This window comes from Castor canadensis, chromosome 13 (assembly GCF_047511655.1).
Source record: "Castor canadensis chromosome 13, mCasCan1.hap1v2, whole genome shotgun sequence".
Taxonomy (NCBI): domain Eukaryota; kingdom Metazoa; phylum Chordata; class Mammalia; order Rodentia; family Castoridae; genus Castor; species Castor canadensis.
In genome coordinates this window covers 13,121,796-13,144,800 of record NC_133398.1, presented here as the reverse complement: position 1 = coordinate 13,144,800, position 23,005 = coordinate 13,121,796, and the positions used below count along the sequence as shown (strand labels likewise).

General features: G+C 47.5%; 1 protein-coding gene across 3 annotated transcripts; it reads left to right on the top strand.

Moving 5' to 3' along the window:
• The first annotated feature begins 1,862 nt into the window (after positions 1-1,862).
• Ptgs1 (prostaglandin-endoperoxide synthase 1) lies at positions 1,863-22,748 on the top strand. Of its 3 annotated transcripts, none has more exons than XM_020173094.2 (11): positions 1,863-1,976; positions 2,075-2,164; positions 8,705-8,821; positions 9,204-9,344; positions 9,542-9,685; positions 12,185-12,366; positions 12,478-12,561; positions 14,223-14,469; positions 16,436-16,722; positions 20,079-20,226; positions 21,632-22,748. In XM_020173094.2, the coding sequence occupies exons 1-11, from the start codon at positions 1,970-1,972 to the stop codon at positions 21,985-21,987; spliced, it is 1,803 nt and encodes a 600-aa protein (XP_020028683.1). In that variant the 5' UTR covers positions 1,863-1,969; the 3' UTR covers positions 21,988-22,748. The 3 variants fall into 3 exon arrangements, with proteins under 3 accessions (XP_020028683.1, XP_020028681.1, XP_073907174.1); XM_020173092.2 differs by having other exon boundaries at positions 1,898-1,976; positions 2,072-2,164; XM_074051073.1 differs by having other exon boundaries at positions 1,926-1,976; positions 2,054-2,164.
• The last annotated feature ends 257 nt before the right edge of the window (positions 22,749-23,005 follow it).

Genomic DNA, 23,005 nt, shown 5'->3' with positions numbered 1-23,005 from the left:
TGCACCCATTCTTTGTTGCATTCGTCCTTCTTTGCCTCCATCCTTCCTTGCCTCCATCTTCTATTGCCCCCATTCTCTGTTGCCTCCATCCTCCTTTGCATCCATTCGTTGTTGCCTCCATCCTTCATTGTCTCTATCCTTCATTGCACTCATCCTTTGTTGCATTCATCTTGAGCTCTGCAATATTGGTCACAGATCCTGGCCATAGTGAGGGCTCACTTGCTCCCTGCCAAAACTGAACCTATCCTCACAGATCACCTGATGCGACTGTCATATTGTTTAAATGGGAAGCAGATGTCTAGAGAGGCCCAGAGATTTGTTCAAGGTCACAGCGTGGAAGAAGTGAGCCTTGAACTAGTTCTCCTGATTTCTAGGCTAAGTTATTCCCACTAATGCCAGGGCCTGCACAAGTTGTTTTGTTTTGAGTGCAGGTAGAAGACTTGAGCGAGGTGCTGGCAAGAAATATAGGTGTGGTAACTCACTGGGCCCAGGCCCAAAGGGAGGATGGCCTGGGAGTGGAGGATGGAACCTCCTTCCAGCTCCCCTCTCCATTTTTCATCACCAGAAAGTCCCCTTTCATCTGGGCAACTGGACCCCCAAATCTCCACCTTGACCCCATCCCTTTTGCTGAAAATCCTGACTCATGTCTCCTTGCCCTGTGTGGGTAGTTACCAGAAGGCCTTGCATCTGGGATGGAGGGGAAGGTTGAAGTTGGTCTCAGCACCCTCAGGGCCCCAGTCCCTCCCTAGGTCTGCCCTGGCTTGCTCTGGCTCCTTAGGGCAGCTGGCTTTTGTCCCAGTGGAACATGGGAATAGCTTTGGGGAGAGGGAGGAGCACCCCAGCTGGTCTCACCTCTCCCACCTGGCATGGTTCCCATTCTGCACTCAGAGATGCCTGGGAACTGACACGAGGATCTCTGGGCCCTTCTGCCAGGCCTTGCCATTGAACACAATGGCATGGTGGCTGGGCATGCTGGAGAAACTGAAGGAGGAAACCATGGGTATGGGGACCAGGAGACTGTGTGATCTTGGTCTTATCCCTTGTCCCTTCTAGGCTCAACTTCTCCAGCTCTGAAAAAGAAGAACAAGATCCCTAGATTCTGTGAATTTGGCAAGCAGATATGAGTTCAGTTAGACTGTCACACCTGGAAGCCCTGGAATCTGAGTTAGGAGATCTCTGGGGAAAAAATGCCCTAATAACTGAACACCTACTGTATGCAAGATTACGTCTGTTGCCTTATTAAATATTCCCAAAACCTTCTGGGATGGTTTTTGCTATGTCCATTTTATAGATGAAAATACTGAGGACCAGAGAGGATAAGTACCTTGTCCAATGTGACACAGCTGGTAGGCTGTCGAGCCTGGGTTTGATCTCAGGTCTGCTGGATTTGAACTGTTTTTCTTCATTTCTGGCAGAGAGAATGGTTCAGATGACAGAGTCCAGTCCACTGGGCAAAGTGAGTCCTCCATGTTGGACCTGCCTGTGGTAGTGAATTTCCCATGCAGGAAACCGTGTAGACCAGGCTCTGTTTCTTGCCCCCCCCCCCCTTTTCTCTCTGCGTTGCAGGGTGTGGTCCAGATTAGCTGTTTCTAGCTTCAGTTCTGTCCCCAAACCCTGTTGTCCTCAACTTTGCACAACTCTGAGCCTCAGTTTCCTATCTACCAAATGGAAGCATTTCTGACCCTGCAGGATTTTAAAAGGTCAGTTGCCTCAAGGGTCTCAGGGGGAAAACAGTCTTGGTGGCCATCATGCAATAATTAATAAAATGTCTAGGCTGGGGCGGGAGTAGAGGAAGTAAGCGGGCGGCGGCGGCGAGGTGACAGCTGGAGGGAGGGGCGGGGGGTGGAGCCGTGGGATGGGTGGGGAGGGGGAGGCGGAGGGGCGGGCCAGAGCTCCCGGGCAGTGCTAGAGACTCACTCACACCCGCGGAGCAGGCAATCTGCGTCCACACCGGTCAGCCGCCAGCGCCATGACCCGTGAGTCCAAACCCGATGGCCCGGTGAGCCCAGAAATCCTCGTGTCCTCTTGGCGGAGCCTTGAATGCCAGGCTCAGCCCCTCCTCTCTTCTTAGCAGGGAGGAGTCTCTCGTTCCGGTTCCCGCTGCTCCTGCTCCTGCTGCCACCTTTCCCGGTCCTGCCCGCAGACTCTGGGGCGTCCGCACCGGGTAGGCGGCCTCCTCCGTGTCCACGGGGACCCCGGATCCTGTGCCGCTGGCCTGGCCCAACTCCCTCCTGTCCCCTCCAGCGGGAACAGCTTCCTCTTTCTGCCCGCGGTGCCTGGGAGAAAAGAGGGGGACCAAGTCTGTAGGTGGGATAGGAGGGTTCTCTGAAGACCACCCCGGTGTGGTCGTGCATAGAGGGCTGTCAGGTTCCTTTCTGGGGAAAGGCAGACTGGGATCTGCCAGCCATGGGGGAGCAGGAACAGCTCTCCAGCCTCTCACCTGTTCAGGGCCCCTTGCTCTCCAGGCAGCCTCCACCCCCAATAACCCCGAGGTTTCCTGTGGGAGCTTCTTTGGGAGGAAGTGGCAGGCGCTGGGGGGAAATGGCTGGCCAATGAGTTCCCTTTCTTCAGCCTCTTATTTTCTAGGGACCCATCCTGATCCCCAACCTTAGTGCAAAAAGTTTCCCCTGCTGAAGACCCCGGGACACCAGCCATTCTAGGAAGAAGGAACGTGGAAATATATTTACAGAGCCGTACTACTTTTCCTGGGGTTTAATCCCCACCTGTGAGGTCTCTACTGAGCAGTTGAGAAAACTGAGGCTAAGTAGGTGCAATGACACCCCAAACTCACACAGTGCATGTGGGCTTATGATTTGAACTGAAGTCAACCTGACTTAAAATACTTTGCCAAGTCTTTCCACAGAAGGCTCCCCTTACCCCCAATTGCCCTGAACCCCTTTGAGTTTCAGGTTGCTAGCATGACCAGGAAAGTCAGGTCCCTCCCTCCACCTTGCATGTACCAGGTTCCAGGAAGGAATTCATTCCTCACCCAGCCAACCTTTCTCCCCAGCTTATTGCCTGGGCATAGCTTCCATCACCACTTAGTGGTGTGGCCCAGGTTTCTCCTAATCCTCATTTCCCATCTGTAAAATAGGGCCAAGAAAGAATGGGAGAAGGACGGGGAAGTCTGCATTTTCTGCTGGATGCCCTGAGGACTTGGTGCTCAGAGGAAAGGAGAATCGTATCTATATGGGCTGTGAATCAAACCAGGTTTCCTGGAAGAGAGAGGGTTTGAGTGTGGGGAATTTGAGGGAAGGTTTTGGGTTTAGCAAAAGCCTGGTTTATGGGAAGAGGAGGAGGAATATTTATGTGTTTCACACTTAATAGTTTCCAGAGGTCCATGGTAGGCATCTACCTAAGTGCTTGCAATGGCTCTTTCTGCCAGGGAAGTGTTAGACTTGCTCTACAGAAGAGGACTTTGAGACCCAGAGGGAATGAGTTTGTCTGAGACCCCACAGTGAGCTGGTGGCAGAGTGGCAGCCTCAGTGAACTATTTTAGTCAGTTCCCAAATGAGTACAGCATTCCTCTGAGGCCCCATCCAGCCACTTCCAGGCTCCTGGGTAAGCAGGGCCCATCCCATTTGTCTTCCTTTGTTGCTTGTGCCTTTCTTGTGGGGAAGGAACAGCTTGGAGGAACAGACTGCCAACAGCTCCTTAGCGCTCAAGTACATCTCTACCAGCCCCTGGGTTTGGCTTGGCATCCTCTCCCTATCTAGGGATAGGGCATGACCTAGTGACCTGAGCCACATTGGTTTTTTTGTCTTTTCTACTTACTTTTATATCCCAAGTGTTTAAACTGATTTTTTTCTACATTCCAAGGACTTGTTTTATGCCAGCCTTTGGAGGAATTCATAGTCTGATAGTAGAGACAAATGCCAATAGATCATCATCCAAGGGGATGAGGACCATGGCTGAGGGAAACACAGAGGTGTGTGGAGCTCAGGAAGACAGCAACCTCTCAGTGTGAGAAACTGAAGTGTTGACATTTCGACTGGACCTTGAAGGAGATATGGAGTGGGGGAAGGGAGAAACATTGAGACTTTACAATGGAGTGCTATAAAGGTCTTTCTGATAGGGAAATAGTAGCCTGAGCTGAGATGTGAAGGTCTGAGCAGTGAGAGGCTGACTGAAACCTAGGGAGTATTAGGGCATGAGGCGGCTGCTGGAGAGGCTGCTGGAGAAGCAGGGACTTTGAATGCAGGGTGAGGGTTTGGGATATGGGCCAAAAGTCACTGGGATCAGAGAATGGGCATGGAAGGATGGCTTGGGAGAGATAATGGGGACTGGGAAACTGGTCAGAAGTCTTCTGCAAGGAAAGGTGGGTGTAGGAGTAGAAGATGTGGACTGCATTTGGACTTCCAGGTCTGTCAGTAAACTGAGGCGCAAGCTGCCTCAGAAGTCACAGCCAGAGTGGCTTTCTCCTCAAAGAAACTGAGGAGACATGGGCTGCAGACTCAACTGAGGGCGGGCAGCAGGAAGGGAAGGTTGCTTCTGCCTCATGTCGGAGTGGAGATGGAGTCTAGCTTAGAGAGCCATGCTGTTAGGGGTGAGAATGGACGGGCTATGCAATGCTCACATCACTTCCTCCAGCCTCTGGGTTTGGCTCAGTGTCTGGCTCAGTGTCCTCTGGGGACTGGAACTGAGTGCCAAAAGAAGTTGCCTGAGGCCTTCTGACTCGGCACGTGTGGCAGGAATGAGTCTGTGCCAAACCCTTCCTTTGCCTGCCACCCACTGCCTCCTATCTCCAGCCCCAGCTGGATTCATGGGCCCTGAGAGGAATTTCCTCTCCCGCTGGACTCCTCTAGTTTCTGGGCTGCTTTATGGGCCTGGCCTGGTGGTGCCTGTCCTGGAGCTGCCCGTAGGTTTGGTTTCAGGGCTGGGGTCCAGGCCTAGCTACGCAAGCCCATTTTCCTCTTTGGCTGCCAGGCCTCTGGAGGTTCTCTAAATATTATTATTAGGGGATTTGGGTGCAGCCTCCTCTCTTCTGCCTGCCGCCTTCACATCCTGGAGGACTTGGTGTTCACCCACTGTGCCTGTCTTCTGTCACGCTCAGCCCTGAACCTGGAGCCCCAACTCTTGGGCCGGTGATGTTTTCTTTCCCAAATTTTTGGAAAGATTCCAGGACCAGGGGGTCCTGGACAGTGGTTGTCTGTGGGAACATGGACTAGCTGCTTGGATTTCAGGTCTCTGTATTTCGCAGGCAGTGTGAGTGTTAATCACCCTGCTTGGGGGACGGAAACATTCAGTAAGAGCAAGTTGTAGTCACCTCTGCTGACTGGCAGGGGTAATCTCACTGATGGAGTAACAGAGGAGATAGATTGACTCCACCTAGAGTAAAGAAGAAGGGGTAGGACATCAGATGGAAGGAGCTGAAAAGCCTCCTTTGAGCTGCCCACTCCATTCCCTCAGTGGGACAGATGGGAAAACAAGGCTCCAGGGTTGGAAAGGACATTGTCAATGACACACACCCAGTGAGAGCAGTCATTTTGGAATTCATTTTTCTACATACTTGATTCTTGGTCCAGGCTGAAGTGAATTAGACCCAGTACCTGCACCTCTCTTTCTTGGTGACTCATTAGTCCATCAAGAAAGATGGGTGATCTCAGTGGAGGGGTGTCTTCTGCTGAGCAAAGAACTGGGTTGGCATGAACGCATGCAGGATTGAAGTGAGAATGAAGAAGGCCTTCCTGTATGAATAGGTCTTAGATGTCTGGTCGTGGCAGGATGTGGTGATTTCTGGGTCCTTGTTTCATTCATTGAGGATCTTCAAGGTTTACCTTGTAGGAACAATGACAAAGCTACCTCTCTGGGAGTCATTCCCAGCCTTTGGATGAATGTGTCTGCCTTTTCCATCCCTCTCCCAAATCCAGGCCTGGGTACCTAAAGGAAAAAGAAGGTAGGGGTAGAGAAAGTGTTCAAGGCTTGGTTCTGCAGCCGCCAAACTGTGGGGCTTGTGCAGGTCTCCTGCCTGAGGAATCTGAGGAGGAACTTGAGCTCCTCATTGTGCAATGGGAGGTTCATCTACCCCTCCTAGGGAGTGCTGGAAGGTAAATGGGAGGTGGGGGGTGTGAGGTCATGGACTTGGTCAGCTACAGCCTTACTTCCCCAGTCAGGCTTTCACAGTGCAGCTGTGGTCAAGCAGCACCCAGTCTCCTTTCCACCCACCCTGACACCCTGGGTCTCTGGTGTCAGCTGCTGTCCTTGCCCAGGGGCAACTGGTATTTATGGAAAGAGCCTGGGGGAAGAAGGAGGTAGAGAAGGCTGGATGCAGTTGGGAAGGACTGAGAGGCCTCTCTTGGCAGGGGCAGGGTTATGGGCAGCTTGTTGCTCTCTGTCACCTGGATAGACCTGGGAGGGTGGCTATAGCAGGAGGCCTTGCAACTAGCCTCAGAAGGAGAGCTTGGCGGATAAAGTCATCTCTCTTGTCAAGCTGGGAGTGTCCAGTTTCCTTACATCATTTTATTAATTCCAAAGACATTTGTTCAGCTCTAGGTCTTTCGAGGCCCTGGGTAGAGCCCGGGCTGTGTGCCCAACTGGTGTGGGGAGGAGAGCTTCAGGAAAGGTGTGGCCCCCTCCCTTGTAAGCCTGTGGCAGAGGCCAGTAAGGAGGAGGAATAATGGGAGGAGTTAAGTGGGGACTTAATAGGGAGTCTTGAGGGGCTGAACAGGGGCTCAGTGAGGAGGATCAAGTGGGAGGAGACTTATGAAGGAGCATCCCTGGGTGGGATGGAGGAGCATGTTGGGCTTTGGGGTTGAGGGAGGGGCTGCCTCAGCATGTTTGAGCTGTCAGGACCTCTTGCTTCCTCTGCTGCTGTAAGAATGTGTAACTAGGGCCCAGAGGAGGCATGGGCCTTCCTCCCTGTGACCCCCTGAGTGTAAGGACTGAACCTCTGGTGCAAGAGGGTCTTCCCTGGACCAGGAGTGGGAACTGGGCCCCTGGCAGGTGAATTGGGATCAATGAGGAGAGGCCCAGCAGGGCTCAGGGGCCAGATCCCTGAGCAAGCTTGGAGGGCTGGTTCAGAGACTCCTTGGTCTTTCTGGAATTGTGGCCATGGGAGGGGAGGCTGGGGTCCTGTCTATCAGGTCTTCCTGTGGCAGCCTGATAAGGCCTTTTTATCCTTGGCCTTTGCCTCCTACACCCCTGCAAGGGCTACACAGATGTCATTGTGGGGCTGTGGGAAGTTACCAGTACTTAAGCAAAACTATTTGCATGATCTTTTTCAACTTTTGCTTGTGTATGTGTGGGTGGTGGTGGCGGTGGAGGTTCCCAGTGGCAGGGCAGGAGGAAGCTATTGCCCAGTCCAAGCCTCTGCTGTGAAGTAAAGATATGAGACTAGAGGGGCCAGGCCTTGCCCAGTGTCATGCCCTCTGATGTCGGCACCCTGGATGAATGAATACTTCATTCTAGGCTGCTCCCGCCTCTTGCTACCCTCTTGACCCCCAGTCACCAGTTGCACAAAGAATAAGAGTTCCCCATAATACTGGCTCTGCGCCCAGTAAAAGAAGTATGTTTGCAGAAGGGATTTCCACATTTTCTGTGTACAGCCAGTGAAGGCGCCTCCTGGGTTGGCCCAGTTTTGCTTTGTGACGGAGCAAAGTCTCCACCTCTCCTTGAGCCTCAGTTTCCCTTGATAAGCAGGGAGGAGAACTTTGCAAGGTTGAGGGGGGTGGAGGTTGGACCTGAATATGCCCAGAGTCTAAGTCCCATTCAAAGAGTCATGGAGTCTATGAAGATTGAGCTGGTGGGTGATGGTCAGAGGGATGGGCGTAGCCACAGGAAGGGGCTTCCTTGTGGGAGTTTCTGCAGGAGATAAGAGCAGCTACAGAGCTCATGCACCCTCTTAGGAGATGTTTCCAGCTATATTGTTCCTGTTCCCTTGGTTCATACTTTCCTCAGGATCTTGTAACCTAGACACCACCATGAATTGGGCCAAGTCTTGGCCTCTCAAGTGGGGGCCAAGGCAGCTGAGACCTTGGCGCCCCCCGTAACCTGCACTCTGTCCCCAGGGTTGTGGAAAACTTCTTTCCTTGGACTTGATTGTTGAGCATATGGGGGGTGCAGGGGGAATGAAGGGATGGGACGTTGGTGTGGTATGACTGTTTTCTGGTGACATGTCTGGCTTTCCCTTTTTCTGGTTTTAGTTTCCCCATCTGCATAATTGGCATTATGATACTTGTTCTTCCTTCCCTTCTGCAGAAATGGAAGGGAGGTGTCAGATCTCATTTTATTATTATCTAGGTGCTGGGAACTTGGGGGCTTGCCTGAGAGTACCCCCTTCCTCCATTCTTGTCCCCTTTCTGAGCCCCACAAACCCTGCCCTTGCTGTTGGGCTCTGACTAGGCAGGAAGTGATTGCTCCAGAAGCCTGTTGCTGCAGTGTCTAATCTAAGTGTCTTATTCTAGCCTCAGTGTCATAGCGTGGGTTCTGCACTCTTCCCCTGATGCGTTTTGATGGCAGTGGGAAAGGAGGGAGACTTCCCCTGAGAGCCCAATATGGGCTAGGCTGGAGGTCCAGAGTGGGGATTTATGCTTGTGGGAGCTGGGTGGAGAGGGCTCTGAAGTCCAGAGGGGAGGGGGTCACTCAGTGATTTAGGATAGAACTACAGCTTGAGTCCATGCCTCTGGCTCCTCCTTCCCCCATTAGGGGCTGGTAGGGGTCAGGAGGCCATCAAAGGAGGTGTTTGATGCCTGTTTCTCACCCACAGTGAACCCCTGCTGTTACTATCCATGCCAGAACCAGGGTGTCTGTGTTCGCTTCGGCCTTGACCACTACCAGTGTGACTGTACCCGAACGGGCTACTCTGGCCCCAACTGTACTATCCGTGAGCTGAGCCTTAAGTCCCTTCCCTTCTTTTCTGGGCCTTCCTGCTCCCCTCCTCCCAGGTCTCACCTAGCCCCTGCTCTTTCCTTACCTGGTTCTGAACCCTCCCTGACCTGGCTCCCATGTGAGCCCTTGGACCTGTCCACCCACACTCCTTGGCTGTAGTTCTGTGGTAATTCTTCACCACATTCCCTGTGGCTTGTCCTCACATCTGGTTCTGGCTCTGTCATGTGTCACCACTCACAAGACTCTATCCTTACCCTTGCCTCATTGGTGCTACCCTGTTCCCTACTGGCCTTCACCTCCCAGTCCCCATCTTCCCATCCTGCTAGTTCTGGTCCAGCCAGGAGGGCCTGACTAAGCAATTCTCATTGCCCCTACAGCTGAGCTCTGGACCTGGCTCCGGCATTCCTTGCGGCCCACCCCCACTTTCATCCACTCCCTGCTCACACATGGGCGCTGGTTCTGGGAGTTTGTCAATGCCACCTTCATCCGAGACATGCTTATGCGGCTGGTACTCACAGGTGAGTGTGGGTCAGAACTTCCCTAATCTGGGGAGCAAGGAATGCTGCCAGTTCTTGGGATTCTTGGTATATGATAAAGCCAGCGGGTGGGGAGGCTCTGTGGTACCAGATAAAACAAGCCCCAACTGAAGAGGAGGCAGAGAATGGGGACGTAACAGGAGGGGACAATCTTGTCACTGTTGTTTTTCTCTCTGCAGTGCGGTCTAATCTTATCCCCAGTCCTCCCACCTACAACTTAGCACATGACTATGTCAGCTGGGAGTCCTTCTCCAATGTGAGCTACTACACTCGAATTTTGCCCTCTGTGCCCAAAGACTGCCCCACGCCTATGGGGACCAAAGGTAATGAGGATGGGGTGAGGAACTGGCCGGGGGATCACAGGAAAAACTCAGTTCCCCTCTTTGGGCAAAAGTAGGCAGAAGAACAATTATTGACCCATTTCACAGATGGGTGGAGCAAGGCAAGATGGCTGCATGTCTAGAAGCAGGGATGAGGACAGGAATGGGCAGCAAAAGGTCTTGCCTGAGGTCATCAAGAAAGTCAGAGGCAGGCCTGGTGGTGTACACATGTAATCCTAGCACTCAGGAGGCTGAGGCAGGAAGATTGTGAGTTCAAGGCCAAAGTGGACTGCAAAGTTAGACCCTTTTTTCAAAAAACAAAGCAAAACACACAAAAACACGGAAGGAAGGAAGGAATAAAGAAAGAAAGAAAGAAAGGAAAAAAGTAGGAAAGAAGAAAAAGAAAGAGCCAGAAGCAGGCTAATGTTTCCATATTCCTGAGTGCCTCTCTGCCTGAACCTTGTCTACTGACGAGGGAGATTCTGCTGGATGGGGATGACTTCCAAGTTGAAATGGAAGACAGAAGGGAGGAATAATGTGCTGTGTATTGGTGCTAACTCTATGTTTTTTTGTTTTTGTTTTGACTACTATAAGTAGCTTTCCATGCTTCACCAGGGTGGGATTCAAAGATCACATATTTTTCTTCAGTTGCCTAAGACCTACTTGGCTTCATTGGCAAGGGTCTTCCTAATGCCCTCTTCTCACTCCACCCCTAATTGTCCAGAAATCTGAGGGGTTACTCAGTTCAGAGCTATCAATTTAGCTTCAAGAACAGAGAGAACAAGAGACTCATCAGTCCAACACTGCTGTGCTTCAGTTTCTGCCATTTGGTGTCGCTGTTGAACAAAGGTCCTGGGCAGCCCCAGGGTGGTGCTTTTGCAGATTCTGAACCTTGTACGTATATTGATGTCCCTATTGGGTTGCCAGGACACTACTCTGATGGTTTTCACTCACATAGCCATTATTCCCAGAGTGTGTTTAATTCCACCAGAATAGCTGTTTTTTTTTTCCCCAACACTACTAGAATCATTCTTGGTTCATGTCAATGAGTGATTGTACCCCAAATTATGGGGTACAGACTGCTCCCTCTAACTTTCTTTTCGATGAGTTTCCCTTGGGTGCTTGGTATCTCTTCTTGCCAGAGAAATATAGCTGGCAATTTCAATCCAAAGAGTTTCCTTTGACCTTGGGCCTCACATGAGGTTTGGAGAAGGATTGGTGAAGGAATGCCTTGAGCAGAACACAGAAAATCCTTTTGTTCCTTTCTCTGAGGGCATTGGGTGCCAACTGACACTGACATAAGGAAGGCCTCCCGACACTTACTCTTGTGACAGAGACCTACTTCCCTATGATTTGTTGTCTTTACCCTAGACACAGAAAGACTGGCATCTTTTAAAATAGTTTGGCAAACTACAGCCCACAGGCCAAGTACAGACCACTCTGTTTTTTATAAATAAAGTTTTCCTGGGACACAGTTGCATTCATTGTTCACATGCTGTCTATGCTGCTCTCCTGCTATAAAAGCAAAACTGAATATCTGTGACAGAGACCACATGGTTTGCAATACCTGACATATTCAATCTGGCTTTTTTACAAGACAAGTTTGCTGGCCCTTCTTTGAAAAGATACCATTTCACCAGCTCTCTGTCACATTCACACCCTCTCCTGCAATCCTCAAATCCACTGTATAAAACAGATATCATTCCCCTATTTTACAGATGAGGAAACTGAGGCTCAGAGAGATGAGATGACTGATCTCTGTTCATGCAGTTAGCGAGCGGCGTTGCCAGTTGCTCTAGGGCAAGGAAGTCTGTGCTATTTAATTTTTTTTCTTTTTGATTAATTTTTTCATTGTGGAAAATGTACATAAAAATTGAAAGCATAATGAACCATGTATCCATGGCCCAGTTTCAACACTTGCCCATAATTTACTAATATTATTTCTTCTCTCCCCTCTCACTTAAAAAAAAAACTTTTAGTAGTGTATACTAATTGTACAAAGGTGTTTCGTTGCGATATCTCCATATATGCATATAATGTACTTAGATAAAATTCACCTCTTCTATTACTCTTTTTTACCCTCTCTCCCCCTTTAAAAACAATTTTAACAGACTTCACTATTCTATCTTCATATATGCATATGAAGTACTTTGATCATATTTACCCTCTTCACCCTGTCCTTTTACACCTCCCCAATGGATTCTACCTCCAAACATTTCCCCTGTTTTATAGTTGTGTTATTCTTTTTTTTTTAAGGTCTAGATTCTGCATATGTCCCCCACACTTTTTAATGGAGTATAATAGAACAAATTCCAAATGCCAAGCCATTTCACCCATAAAAGGTCTTTTTGGTAGAGAGAGTACAGGGGTTACCTGTGGGGCACGTGGTTCTGAGGAGAATGCTCTGGGATTACTGCTTGGGCCAGTTTGCCTGGTGAACCTGGAAGTCCCAAGGGCAGGAAGATCCAGGTGGCTGCTGCTCTTTCCTACCTCCCTAACTAGGGAAGAAACAACTGCCAGATGCCCAGCTTCTGGGTCGTCGCTTCCTGCTCAGGAGAAAGTTCATTCCTGACCCCCAAGGCACCAACCTCATGTTTGCCTTCTTTGCACAACACTTCACCCATCAGTTCTTCAAAACTTCTGGCAAAATGGGCCCTGGCTTCACCAAGGCCTTGGGCCATGGGGTGAGTACCTAGGAAGGGCTCAGGACTGTTTTGGACCTAACTTGGCATACAGAGGTCATTAGTAGTAGGGCAGAACCCTAGTGATGTGAGTGGGCCTCTCTCTGTCCTCAGGTAGATCTTGGTCACATTTATGGAGACAATCTGGAACGTCAGTACCACCTGCGCCTCTTTAAGGATGGGAAACTCAAATACCAGGTAGTGTTGGGACTAGGGGTGGGTTGGTGGGAAGGGCCTCCCATGTTTTCCCTGACAAAGGCTGCTGGGGTGGTTGGGGGCCTGGTCAGTCACAGGAGCAGGAAATCTGTGGCAGAAAGAGAGACAGTAAACACTGGGAGAAGGTGCCAGGCACAAGAAGCAAATGAAGGACCGAAGTGGCCTCCTATGGCCTCGTGGGAGGTGGGTTTGGAGCTTGATAGGAGATGAAAATTTGCAATCTGCTTTTATTCATTTAAATATTCCACAATATCGATGAAGTGCTAGGGTAGGATATGTCTTGTATGAGTGATGGAGCAATGACCATCAGTTAGGAGCCTTGCCCTGAATGAACCATAGTCCATCAGGGGCCATAGATATAAATGCTAGGATGTGAGTTCCAGCAGGACTTCTTGTCCATACTAGCACTGTCCAACAGAAATACAATGTAAGCCACCTCTGTAATTCAAATTTTCTAGTGGCCACATTAAAAAAGAAACAGGTGAATGGATTTTAATAATATATTTTAACTTGATGCAGTATATCCAGGATATTACCATTTTGACATGTAACCAATGTAAAAATTATTAATAAAAGATCTCACATTATTTTGTCACCCTAAATCTTTGAAATCTGATATATATTTATATTCATAAAACATTACAATTTGAATGCTAAGTTTTCCTTGGAGATATCTGATCTGCACTTAGATTTCATAAAATTTATAGCTGAATAAGTAGATTAAACAACATGCTCAAGTTGTTCTATATAGAAAGGTTTTCCAGTAGGTGATGTATCAGTTTTAGAATTTATATTTAAATCAGATAAAATCTAAATAAAATAAGTAAAATTCAGTTTTTCATACTAGCCAAATTTCTTGTGCTCAATAGCCACAAATGGCTTGTACAAATCACAACCAACAAAAAAACACAACGCCCAATGCTGAATTTTTAGGGCTAAGAACAGTCCTTGGCATATTGTAGTTCTTCTGTGTGTATTTAATGAATGAATGAATAAAGAATATGCTATATAGCTAGTAACTCTTGCAATAACTGCTACCAGTGAGAAGCTATGAGGGACACTATGTGTCCCCCGGCTGGGAAGGTTTCCCTAGGAAGTTACAAATAAATAAAAGGTGCATGAGAAAAGAGAAGGAGCCAGGGAGGCCAAGAAGGGCTGAGGGCTTTCCAGGTAGAGGGTTGAGCAGGGGCAAAGGCTTGGAGGGAGGAAGCAGCTTTGGGACTTGGAGGGAGTGTAGAATGGGAGGGCTAGCTGGGCCTAGTGGTGGAGGGTAAAATAATTCCAGATGAGGGTGGAGACATCTGGAGGAGTCATGTTAAGCATTTCTGATTTCTGCCAAGAGCAGAGAGACTTGGAAGGGTTTCAAGCCAGTACGTGATACTAGATTGAATTTTTTTTATTTTTAAAAAGTGTTGCACTGGCTACTGTCTGGGGGCAAGAGTGGAGGTAGGGAGCCCACTTAGGAGAGGCGGCAGAGAGGAAGATGAGGGTGGGATGGACAAAGGCGATGGCGATGGAGGACTGATTTGAAGAGAGATTCAGGAGGAGGACAGGAAGCCAAGGTAGGAGCCTGCAAGAGTCAGCTGTGGCAGCTGCGGGTGCCTTGCCCCGCCCCCAGGTTGCCAGGCGGCCCCATCCCACAGGTGCTGAACGGAGAGGTGTACCCGCCATCAGTGGAAGAGGCGCCAGTGTTGATGCACTATCCAAAGGGCATCCCGCCCCAAAACCAGATGGCCGTGGGCCAGGAGGTGTTTGGGTTGCTTCCTGGGCTTATGCTCTACGCTACCATCTGGCTGCGGGAGCACAACCGCGTGTGCGACCTTCTGAAGACGGAGCACCCAACCTGGGATGATGAACAGCTCTTCCAGACTACCCGCCTCATCCTTATAGGTGAGGGTTCTGAGCCCGCCATGCCTAGGATGGCTACCTGAGCTGTGCTGAGAAGCAGGGGGTGGGGTTTGAATCCTCACTCTTGCTGTGATTATCTGGATGGTCTCCTCTACCTCTGCAGCTCTAAGTCTGTACTTTGTGGTGAATGATGGCTGTGAGGGTTTGCTGAGATGGTAAATGAGAAGGCACCTAGCACATAGTAGGCTTGCAGAAAATGGATGACTGTGATGATTGATTATAGCTGGGTGACTCACAGTACATTTGATTAGCCACCGACAAGTCTCAGTCTCCCTCTTGTACCGCACTCAGATGCACACTTGACACCCCACAGCACATTACAAGGTCAACTCTCAGTTGGCCAAGCCTTCAGGAATTCTGTTTCCTGCTTTGCATGTATCTGCCTTTCCGGAGTTTGGTAGTTTTTAGGTGACTCAGGGATAGGATATTTTTGTGTCCCCTATGGGGGCAAGTGTACAACCTAAAATGTCAGATGGTTTCCTGACTGTGAGGTTAGCCCTTGACATCCCTGTCCAGACCGTGTTCTCTGTGAGTCACCAGTAACCCCCCTTCCTTCACTTCTGGGCAACATGGGCATGGCTGGTCCCAATTACAGTGCCTAATCACTGAATCCTGGAGGAGTCAGACATTGGGGATAAGAATAGCCCGAAGAGGGTGGAGGGGATGGGTCTGGTTCTCAGGTTCCAGCACTGTAGACTTTGACCAGAGAGGGCAAGTCTATGGTTGGAGGTTACCCAGCATAGGGGCTGGTGATGAAGATATAACTAAAGGCAGAGGACTCCTAGTGCACTGCATATCCAGAACTTCATTCAACTCCCTATAGCATTATGAACTGGATGTTATTACCCTTGTGAAAATTAAGATTTAGAATGATTAAGTGCATTTTCCAAGGTCTCTGAGCAGAGGGAGACGTGAACTAGATCTGTCTGTCTCCTAAGCTCATGTGTCTTCTACCCCATCATGATGGGGTCTCTTTCCTGAGTGAAGAGGGGTTGTAAGCCTCAGTCTGATCATTTGTGATATGGGGAGGGATTCACCCCTCATGCCTGCTTCTAGCCAACATGTGTCAACACTGCCCTACGATACCAGGCCTTATGCTGACAGTGTAGGTGTTTTTGGTGCCTACTCCTCACACAGCCTGGTGACATTGTTACACTGATATTAATATGATGCACATTTTATAGATAAAGAAAGTGAGCTTCAGAGAAACTTAGGAACTCAGCTTTAGCTCAGGAGCTACAAATGATGAAGCCAAGATTTGGACCCAGGTCTGCTGATTCCAAATTCTGCCACTCCAGGTTAATGTACTAAAAAGTTAACTTGTCTCATGGCTAACTGGCCAAAATATCAGTTTCCTTCTATTTTCATTTTATTATGCTATGTTCAATTTGCTGTGTAGGTAGCTGGTTCCTGAGGGAGCAGAGGAAGACTGTCTATTAGAATTCTGAAATATAAGTACACATAAGATGTGTTTTTTTTCAAACATGCTTAGGGCTAGGCTTACTTTCTGCCCTCAGGTCCTTCTTTGGCTGCTGCAGCAGCTGTCAGAGTGTTCTTTTTGAGCTTGTCTCCTTTCTCCTCTTCCACGAGGGTTTCAGAGCCTCACTCAGTCAGCCCCCTACTTTTCTGTCTTTAGGGTTTTCTCTAGCCTCTTCTAATGGGCTGTAGGAGTTGGGCCACATTATGGTCTCAAGACCAGTTCTTGGATGTCCTGCTTAGCTGGGTCTAGGACCTCCCTTTGAAATTTGGGAATAGCTCTTGTCTGGGGACCTGAGTCAAACCTGAGACAGTTCTTTTTTCACATCCTGTTAAAGACCAAGAGAAAGTGGCCAAGTAAAATTAACACCAACAATAAGGAGACCTTTCATGAGCTGATCTGCTTTTCTCAAGCTGGGCATCTACATCACTTTGCTCTGCTGACCTCACTTCCAATCCTCCCGTTGGGCAGGGGAGACCATCAAGATTGTTATTGAGGAGTATGTGCAACAGTTGAGTGGCTACTTCCTGCAGCTCAAGTTTGACCCAGAACTGCTATTCAGAGCCCAGTTCCAATACCACAACCGCATTGCTATGGAGTTCAACCACCTCTACCACTGGCACCCGCTCATGCCTGACTCCTTCAAGGTGGGCTCTCAAGAGTACAACTATGAGCAGTTCTTGTTCAACACCTCCATGCTGGTGGATTATGGAGTAGAGGCGCTGGTGGATGCCTTCTCTCACCAGAATGCTGGCCGGGTAAGCCTTGGTAGAGCAAGGGTGAAGGTGGTGGGTGGGCTCTGGAATCCAGCAGATCTGGTTCAAATCCCAGTTTCCTTATTTGTAAGGTAGGTATAGTGTCACTTCTACAGGGTGGTTGTGAGCATTCCTTTATGAATTCTCTTGTTCATTTGACAATGCCAGACTTTACTCCAAGTGCTAGGCATATAGTGATGAATAAAACTGTTTGCAAACTTGCTGTGTGTGAGGCACAGTGCTACTGCCTTTCTGATGTTATCAGAATTCTAAGACCATGCTAAGAGCCATAATCCAGAAAGCCCACAGTGTTCTAGGAATTCTCTGACTCAGAGTTGGGAGTTACCAGTAAGGAAGTGAAAACTTGAACAGAGATCAGAAGGATGAACATGGATTTCCCAGGGAAAGAGGTGGTATTATTAGTGGCAGAGGATGATTGTGCTCCAGATAGAGGGGACAGCATAAACAAAGGCATAGGGGTCAGAGGGCATGGTAACTCGAGAAACAGGAGAACATTTTAGTATGGTGAAATCCATGCAAGTGTTTGCAGAAAGTACTTATTGAATCAAGCCTCTCTTAAGACTGAATTGTGTCTCCCCCAAAATATGCAGAATTCCTAACCCCTAGCACCTCAGACTATAATTACATTTGGAAATAATGTCTTTAAAGAGACAATTAAAGCTAAATGAGGAAGTTAGGATAGGTTCTCATCCAATATGACTGGTGTCCTTGTAAGAAGAGATTATATGAAGATCTCATGAAGACATAGGGAGAAGGTAGCCACATAAAGTGAAGGAGAATGGTCTCAGAAGAAACCAATCCTGCTGACACCTTGATCTTGGACTGGACCCTACAGACTGAGAAAATAAGTTTCACTCAGTTTGTAGCACTTACTCATGGCAGACCTAGCAAATGAACACATCCTCTTTTCCTGTATTTCCTAACTATCTCCCTCTTAAATCTCTCCTCCAGACTTGGAAGCTCCCACCTCCTTTCTCCAATCTCTCTGGATCTCTCATTCCCATCTTCAACTCTCTGCATCTCTTAATCCTTGTCTCTAAGCCCTGTTATGAAGCTATAGCAGTCAATAGGTCTTGATTTCCTTCTGGAATTTGACTGGAATTAGCATATGCTGTCACCAGGATATGCTGGCTGGTTTATAGCCTCTGTTCTCTGTGGAGACACACACGTGAACAGAAACAATGCCTATATGTGGGGTTGTATGGTTTTCTGAGCATTTTAAAGAAATGATTATGATGATTTGTGTGAAAGACCCCAGTGTTGAGCCTAGCACAAAGCAGAAAGGCAACAGAAGTGTCCTGACCCCCAGGACATTAAAAAGAGTGTGAGAAATGATACAGTAGGGCTTTCTCTGATAATTATCATGCACAGCTACCCTCTTGTGGGTTACCATATGACTAACACTATGACAGCTGCTTTGCATCTTTTATCTTTTATTATACCACACTCATATCAGGTTGGGGACTCTTACCTTCCTCATTTTTGCATATGAGGAAACTGAAACCTAGCTCAAGTAACTGCTGCACAAGGTCCCTGTGTTTATTTGTATGACTTCCATAACAAAGTACCACAAACACAGTGGTACAACAGAAATGTGTTCATTCACTATTTTGGAGGCTAGAAGTCTGAAATCAAGGTATCAACAGGATTATGCTCCTTCTGAAGGTTCTAAGGAGAATCTGCTCTTTTCCTTTCTCTCTTAGTTACTGGTTGTGACTGACAGCCCTTGAAGTTCCTTGGCTTATGAGCACATCACTTCAATCTACACTGTCATTGTCATGTGGTGTTCTTCCTATGTCTTTAGTCTCTTCTTATAAGGGCACCACTTACTGGATTAGGCCCCAATTTACTTGAGATGAACTCATCTTAACTTGATTCCAATGGTGAATACTACTGTAGTCCTCCCTTGTCTCCAGTGAACACATTCTAAGATCCCTAGTGGATGGCTGAAACTGCAAATAGCACTGGACCCTATAGATTAGTTTCTTTCCTATATGTACATATCCATGATAAAATTCAATTTATAAATCATACAAGTAAGATTTACAGTGATAACTAGCAATAAAATTGAATAAATTGAATATTTATAACAATATTCTGTAATAAAAGTATGTGAATGTGGTCTTCACTTCCTGTGTCTCTCAAACTACTTTATTTGGTGGTGCTGGAGATTGAATTCAGGGCCTTATACATGCTAGGCAAGTGCTCTACCACTGAGCTACATCCACAGCTCAAAGTATCTTACTTACTGTACTCACTTTTCTTGTGATGATGTGAAATGAACAATTCCCATGTGATGGGATGAAGTGAGATGAATGACAGATATAGGATGTAGGGTTAGTTTACCATGTTCTAGGGTTACTAGAACATTAGCACTATGATATCGTGACAGTTGATCTGATAACCAGGACAGCTGTCAAGTGACTGACAGACAGGTATCTCGTACAGTGTGGATATGCTGGACAAAGGGATGAGTCACGTCCTGGGCAGGACTGAGTATGACTGCATTTGATTTCATAATGCTTCTAGAACAGCACACAATTTAAAATTTATGAATTGTTTATTTCTGGAATTTTCCATTAAATATCATTGGACCACAATTGACTGTGAGTAACTGAGATTGTGGAACACAAAGTCACCACTAAAGGGGGACAACTGTATTTCCAAATAGAGTCAAATTTGCAGGTGCTGCAAGTTAAGACTTCAGTGCACTTTTTTGAGGCCACAATACAACCCATAAACCACTGAAGCTTGTAAATGTTTGAACTGGGATTGGCACCAGCCTCTGTTTGCTTTGTTCCAAGTTGTTTTGCTCCAAGTCATATTCCATTCAACAATGCCTTTCTTTCCTGTCCAATTATACTTGTTCTATTGAAACAGAGCTCCCTTTTAAGCATTAACATATCATTTCATCATGGGAAATAGGGCTTTCTTAAGACCAATGCTCCTTATTTGTTATGAGTCAGAATCTTTCTCTGGAGCCTTCCTTTCCTCACCAGGATATTTAGGCTTTGAGCCCATTTTCCCTCCCTTCACCAGGGATTGTACCACCTATTGGTGTGACTCAAAGGATTGAGGAACAGTATAGCTTTGAGCTCCTCTTGGCCCACTCTTCACTTCCACTTCAAGGAGCTGAGACTCTGAGGTGTCCCTGAGACAGCAGGATGTGGCAGACCTAAAGCCAGACCCCCAGCAACATGGCTGCTAGGCTGTGCCATGCTCTCTGTTCTGGCCCAGAAAGGACTCATGACTTGAAGTTCTTTTCCAAGGACTTTACACAGGCTCTAAGATAGCTTAGCCTGGTTCTAAGACCAAGAGTTGTGCTTATCTCTTGGCAGATTGGTGGGGGTAGGAATATGGACCACCACGTTCTGCACGTGGCTGTGGATGTCATCAAGGAGTCTCGAGAGATGCGGCTACAGCCCTTCAATGAGTACCGCAAGAGGTTTGGCATGAAGCCCTACACATCTTTCCAGGAGCTCACAGGTGAGCAGCTGTTTCCTGGACACAGTCCCTGCTCTTGAGTGATTCACAGTAAAGTGAGGGAGGTAACAAGGAAATGAAGTGGGACAATACACATGGTGAGCATTGTAAATGTGGTGGTGAGTATGGCAAATAGCCCACTTGGGAAGAGAAGGTGACTTTTCAGCTGGGTTTGAAGGACAAATAGGAGTTTTTCAGTTGGAGAATAAAGAGAGGAGCATTTTAGGTAGGGCAAGATTAAGTACAAAGGCAAGGAGTTCATAAAGTAGATACCCATTTGGAAGAACCATTGTAGACATATGGCTAGAGTAAAGGGCTTACGTTGGGGGTTGCTGGTTAAAGAAGGGAAGTTGGTGTCAAACTGTAGGATCATGGATTCCATGCTAAAGATTTTGGGTTTTATTCTGACTAATGGATCCTAAATGCTCATTTATGGACAAGCAACATATAAATCACTTAGAATATTGATTAAAATACCAAATCTGTCTGAGGGTATAGCTTAGTGGTAGTGTACTTAGTATGTGCAAGTCTCTGGCTTCAGTCCCCTCTACCAACAAAACAAAACAAAACCCCAGGCCAACCCAGACCAAAACAAAATCCCCCAAATCTCAGACACCTTTCCCAGAGAATTTGATTCAATAGGCCTGTGTGGTATTCAAGAATCTGTAACACCTCCAAACACACACAGGACCTCAGATGTTGGGCTGTCAAGCTGGAACCCTTGTCATAGATAATAAAGAGTCACTGAAACAAGACGTGACATGACCACTGTAAAGTGACCTGTGGGGGATGGGTTTGAGGAAACAGGTAGGGCAGCTCCCCTTGGTCACTTTCTAAACATGTGGGTCTCACAGAGTGGAACAGATCTGGGATCAGTAGATGAGGTCCCCATGATTCTAGGACAGTAATCTTTTTCACTCTTTAATCTCTCATAATAAGTGGTCCAGAAGGATGGAAATAAGACTGTCATTCTATGTCTGTTAAACTCAGAAATGTTATATTACATCCTTAAACTCTAGTATAAAAATAGGGCTTGGATCAAGATTAGGTCTTGAAATCTGCCTGTGAAGGAATCAAGATAGGCAGCCTCCTACCTATTGTAATGACCAGAGAAGTGGATGAGTTGGTCAAGGCCACAGGCTGTTTATTGGCAGTTCTAGGCTCCTGGACTCTTTCTCAAATAGCACAATTCTATCCCTAGACTCGGTCCAAAGTGAGAGTTGATTTGTGCTTTCCGTCTTTGTGCATTTTGGTCAGCAATACCAAATTTTAGGGCATTTGCCCAGTTGCTCAAACTGTTCTTCTGGAATTTCCTATTTTCCCCAGATAAAGGTAGACCTAGAAATTTCACTCCTCAGATTGACCTTACTGATACCATGGATCTGACTATAGCTTCTCCCCCTTGTAGGAGAGAAGGAGATGGCAGCTGAGTTGGAGGAGTTATATGGAGACATTGATGCCTTGGAGTTCTACCCAGGACTGCTTCTCGAAAAGTGCCTGCCCAACTCCATCTTCGGGGAGAGTATGATAGAGATTGGAGCTCCCTTTTCCCTCAAGGGTCTCCTAGGGAATCCTATCTGTTCTCCCGAGTACTGGAAACCAAGCACATTTGGTGGTGAGATGGGCTTCAACATTGTTAACACAGCCACGCTGAAGAAGCTCGTTTGTCTCAACACGAAGACCTGTCCCTATGTTTCCTTCCGTGTGCCAAACTTCAGTCCGGATGATGGGCCTGCTGTAGAGCGACCATCCACGGAACTCTGAATGGGGAAGAAAGCAACATTCTGGAGGGTTGGGCTTTGTGCATGTCATTCCAGAATGTTGAGGTTGGGGTTCATAGTCTTAATTGTTGGCCTTGTGATTTGGCATTGTGAGGGTTAGGGTTGCCATTTAGAACTTTGGGTGTCACCCCTTATATGGAATATTGTGATTTTTGCCATTCTATAATGCTAAATTCCCTGTTAATGCTTCAGAATGTTAGGAGTGGTTTTCATATGGGCTACCAAAACTCTGGGCTCCTGCTTGATAACCTAGAACATCAGATTTCTGGTTGATTTGGAATATAGGCATTCTAGAATATAGAGTGACTGACACAATCTTCTAGAAAGTCAGAGGGTTCTTATTTTTGTGTTATAAAATCTGTGTGGCCATCTAGAATGTTGACTGTCTATTTAGTGATTCAGAATGTTCCGATCCTGGTTGATGATCTAAAACAGGCTGGATCAGTCCCGACCTAATGTTGATTGTCATATTTTTCTGTTTGGTCAGATAAACATAGAACAGAAAGACTTAATGTCCAACAAGACTGCATTGCCTGAAGCTGTGCCTGCACTGAGGGGTCAAGGAAGTGGGACATTCTCCTTGGGACACTCCCTTCCTCTTAGACCTTAGTCCAAGAATGTAGAAAGAATAGGTGGGCTTTCCCATGCTATTGGTTAGAAGCCACTAGAGCTCTGTCCTCATCCAGGTCTTGACTTGTGGCAGTTGTTTCTTATGAAGTTAATAAAATTCTCTTTCCAAAGTTACTTGCTACCTATCTGTTTTGGTCTCATCCCCAAATACAGAGGCCATACCTAAGTGGCTATCTCCTAGCCACCAGCCAGATGTGACAGAGACTCAGCATGAGACTTTTTGTGGGAATCCCTGGGGCCCGTCCTTGTGAACACGTTTTACCTGTGATGCTTCATTTATCCCGTGGGTCAGCCATTTTCAGGCTGCTTTCCTAAAATACCCAACTCTTCAGCCCTGGAGATACAGCATTCAGTTCCCACCAGCTGTTTAA

Excerpts from the sequence above, each read along its gene's own strand:
- Ptgs1 (XM_074051073.1), top strand. Across the intron at positions 8,822-9,203 it reads TGGCCCCAACTGTACTATCC|CTGAGCTCTGGACCTGGCTC; the intron begins GTGAGCTGAGCC and ends TTGCCCCTACAG. Across the intron at positions 9,686-12,184 it reads CACGCCTATGGGGACCAAAG|GGAAGAAACAACTGCCAGAT; the intron begins GTAATGAGGATG and ends CTCCCTAACTAG.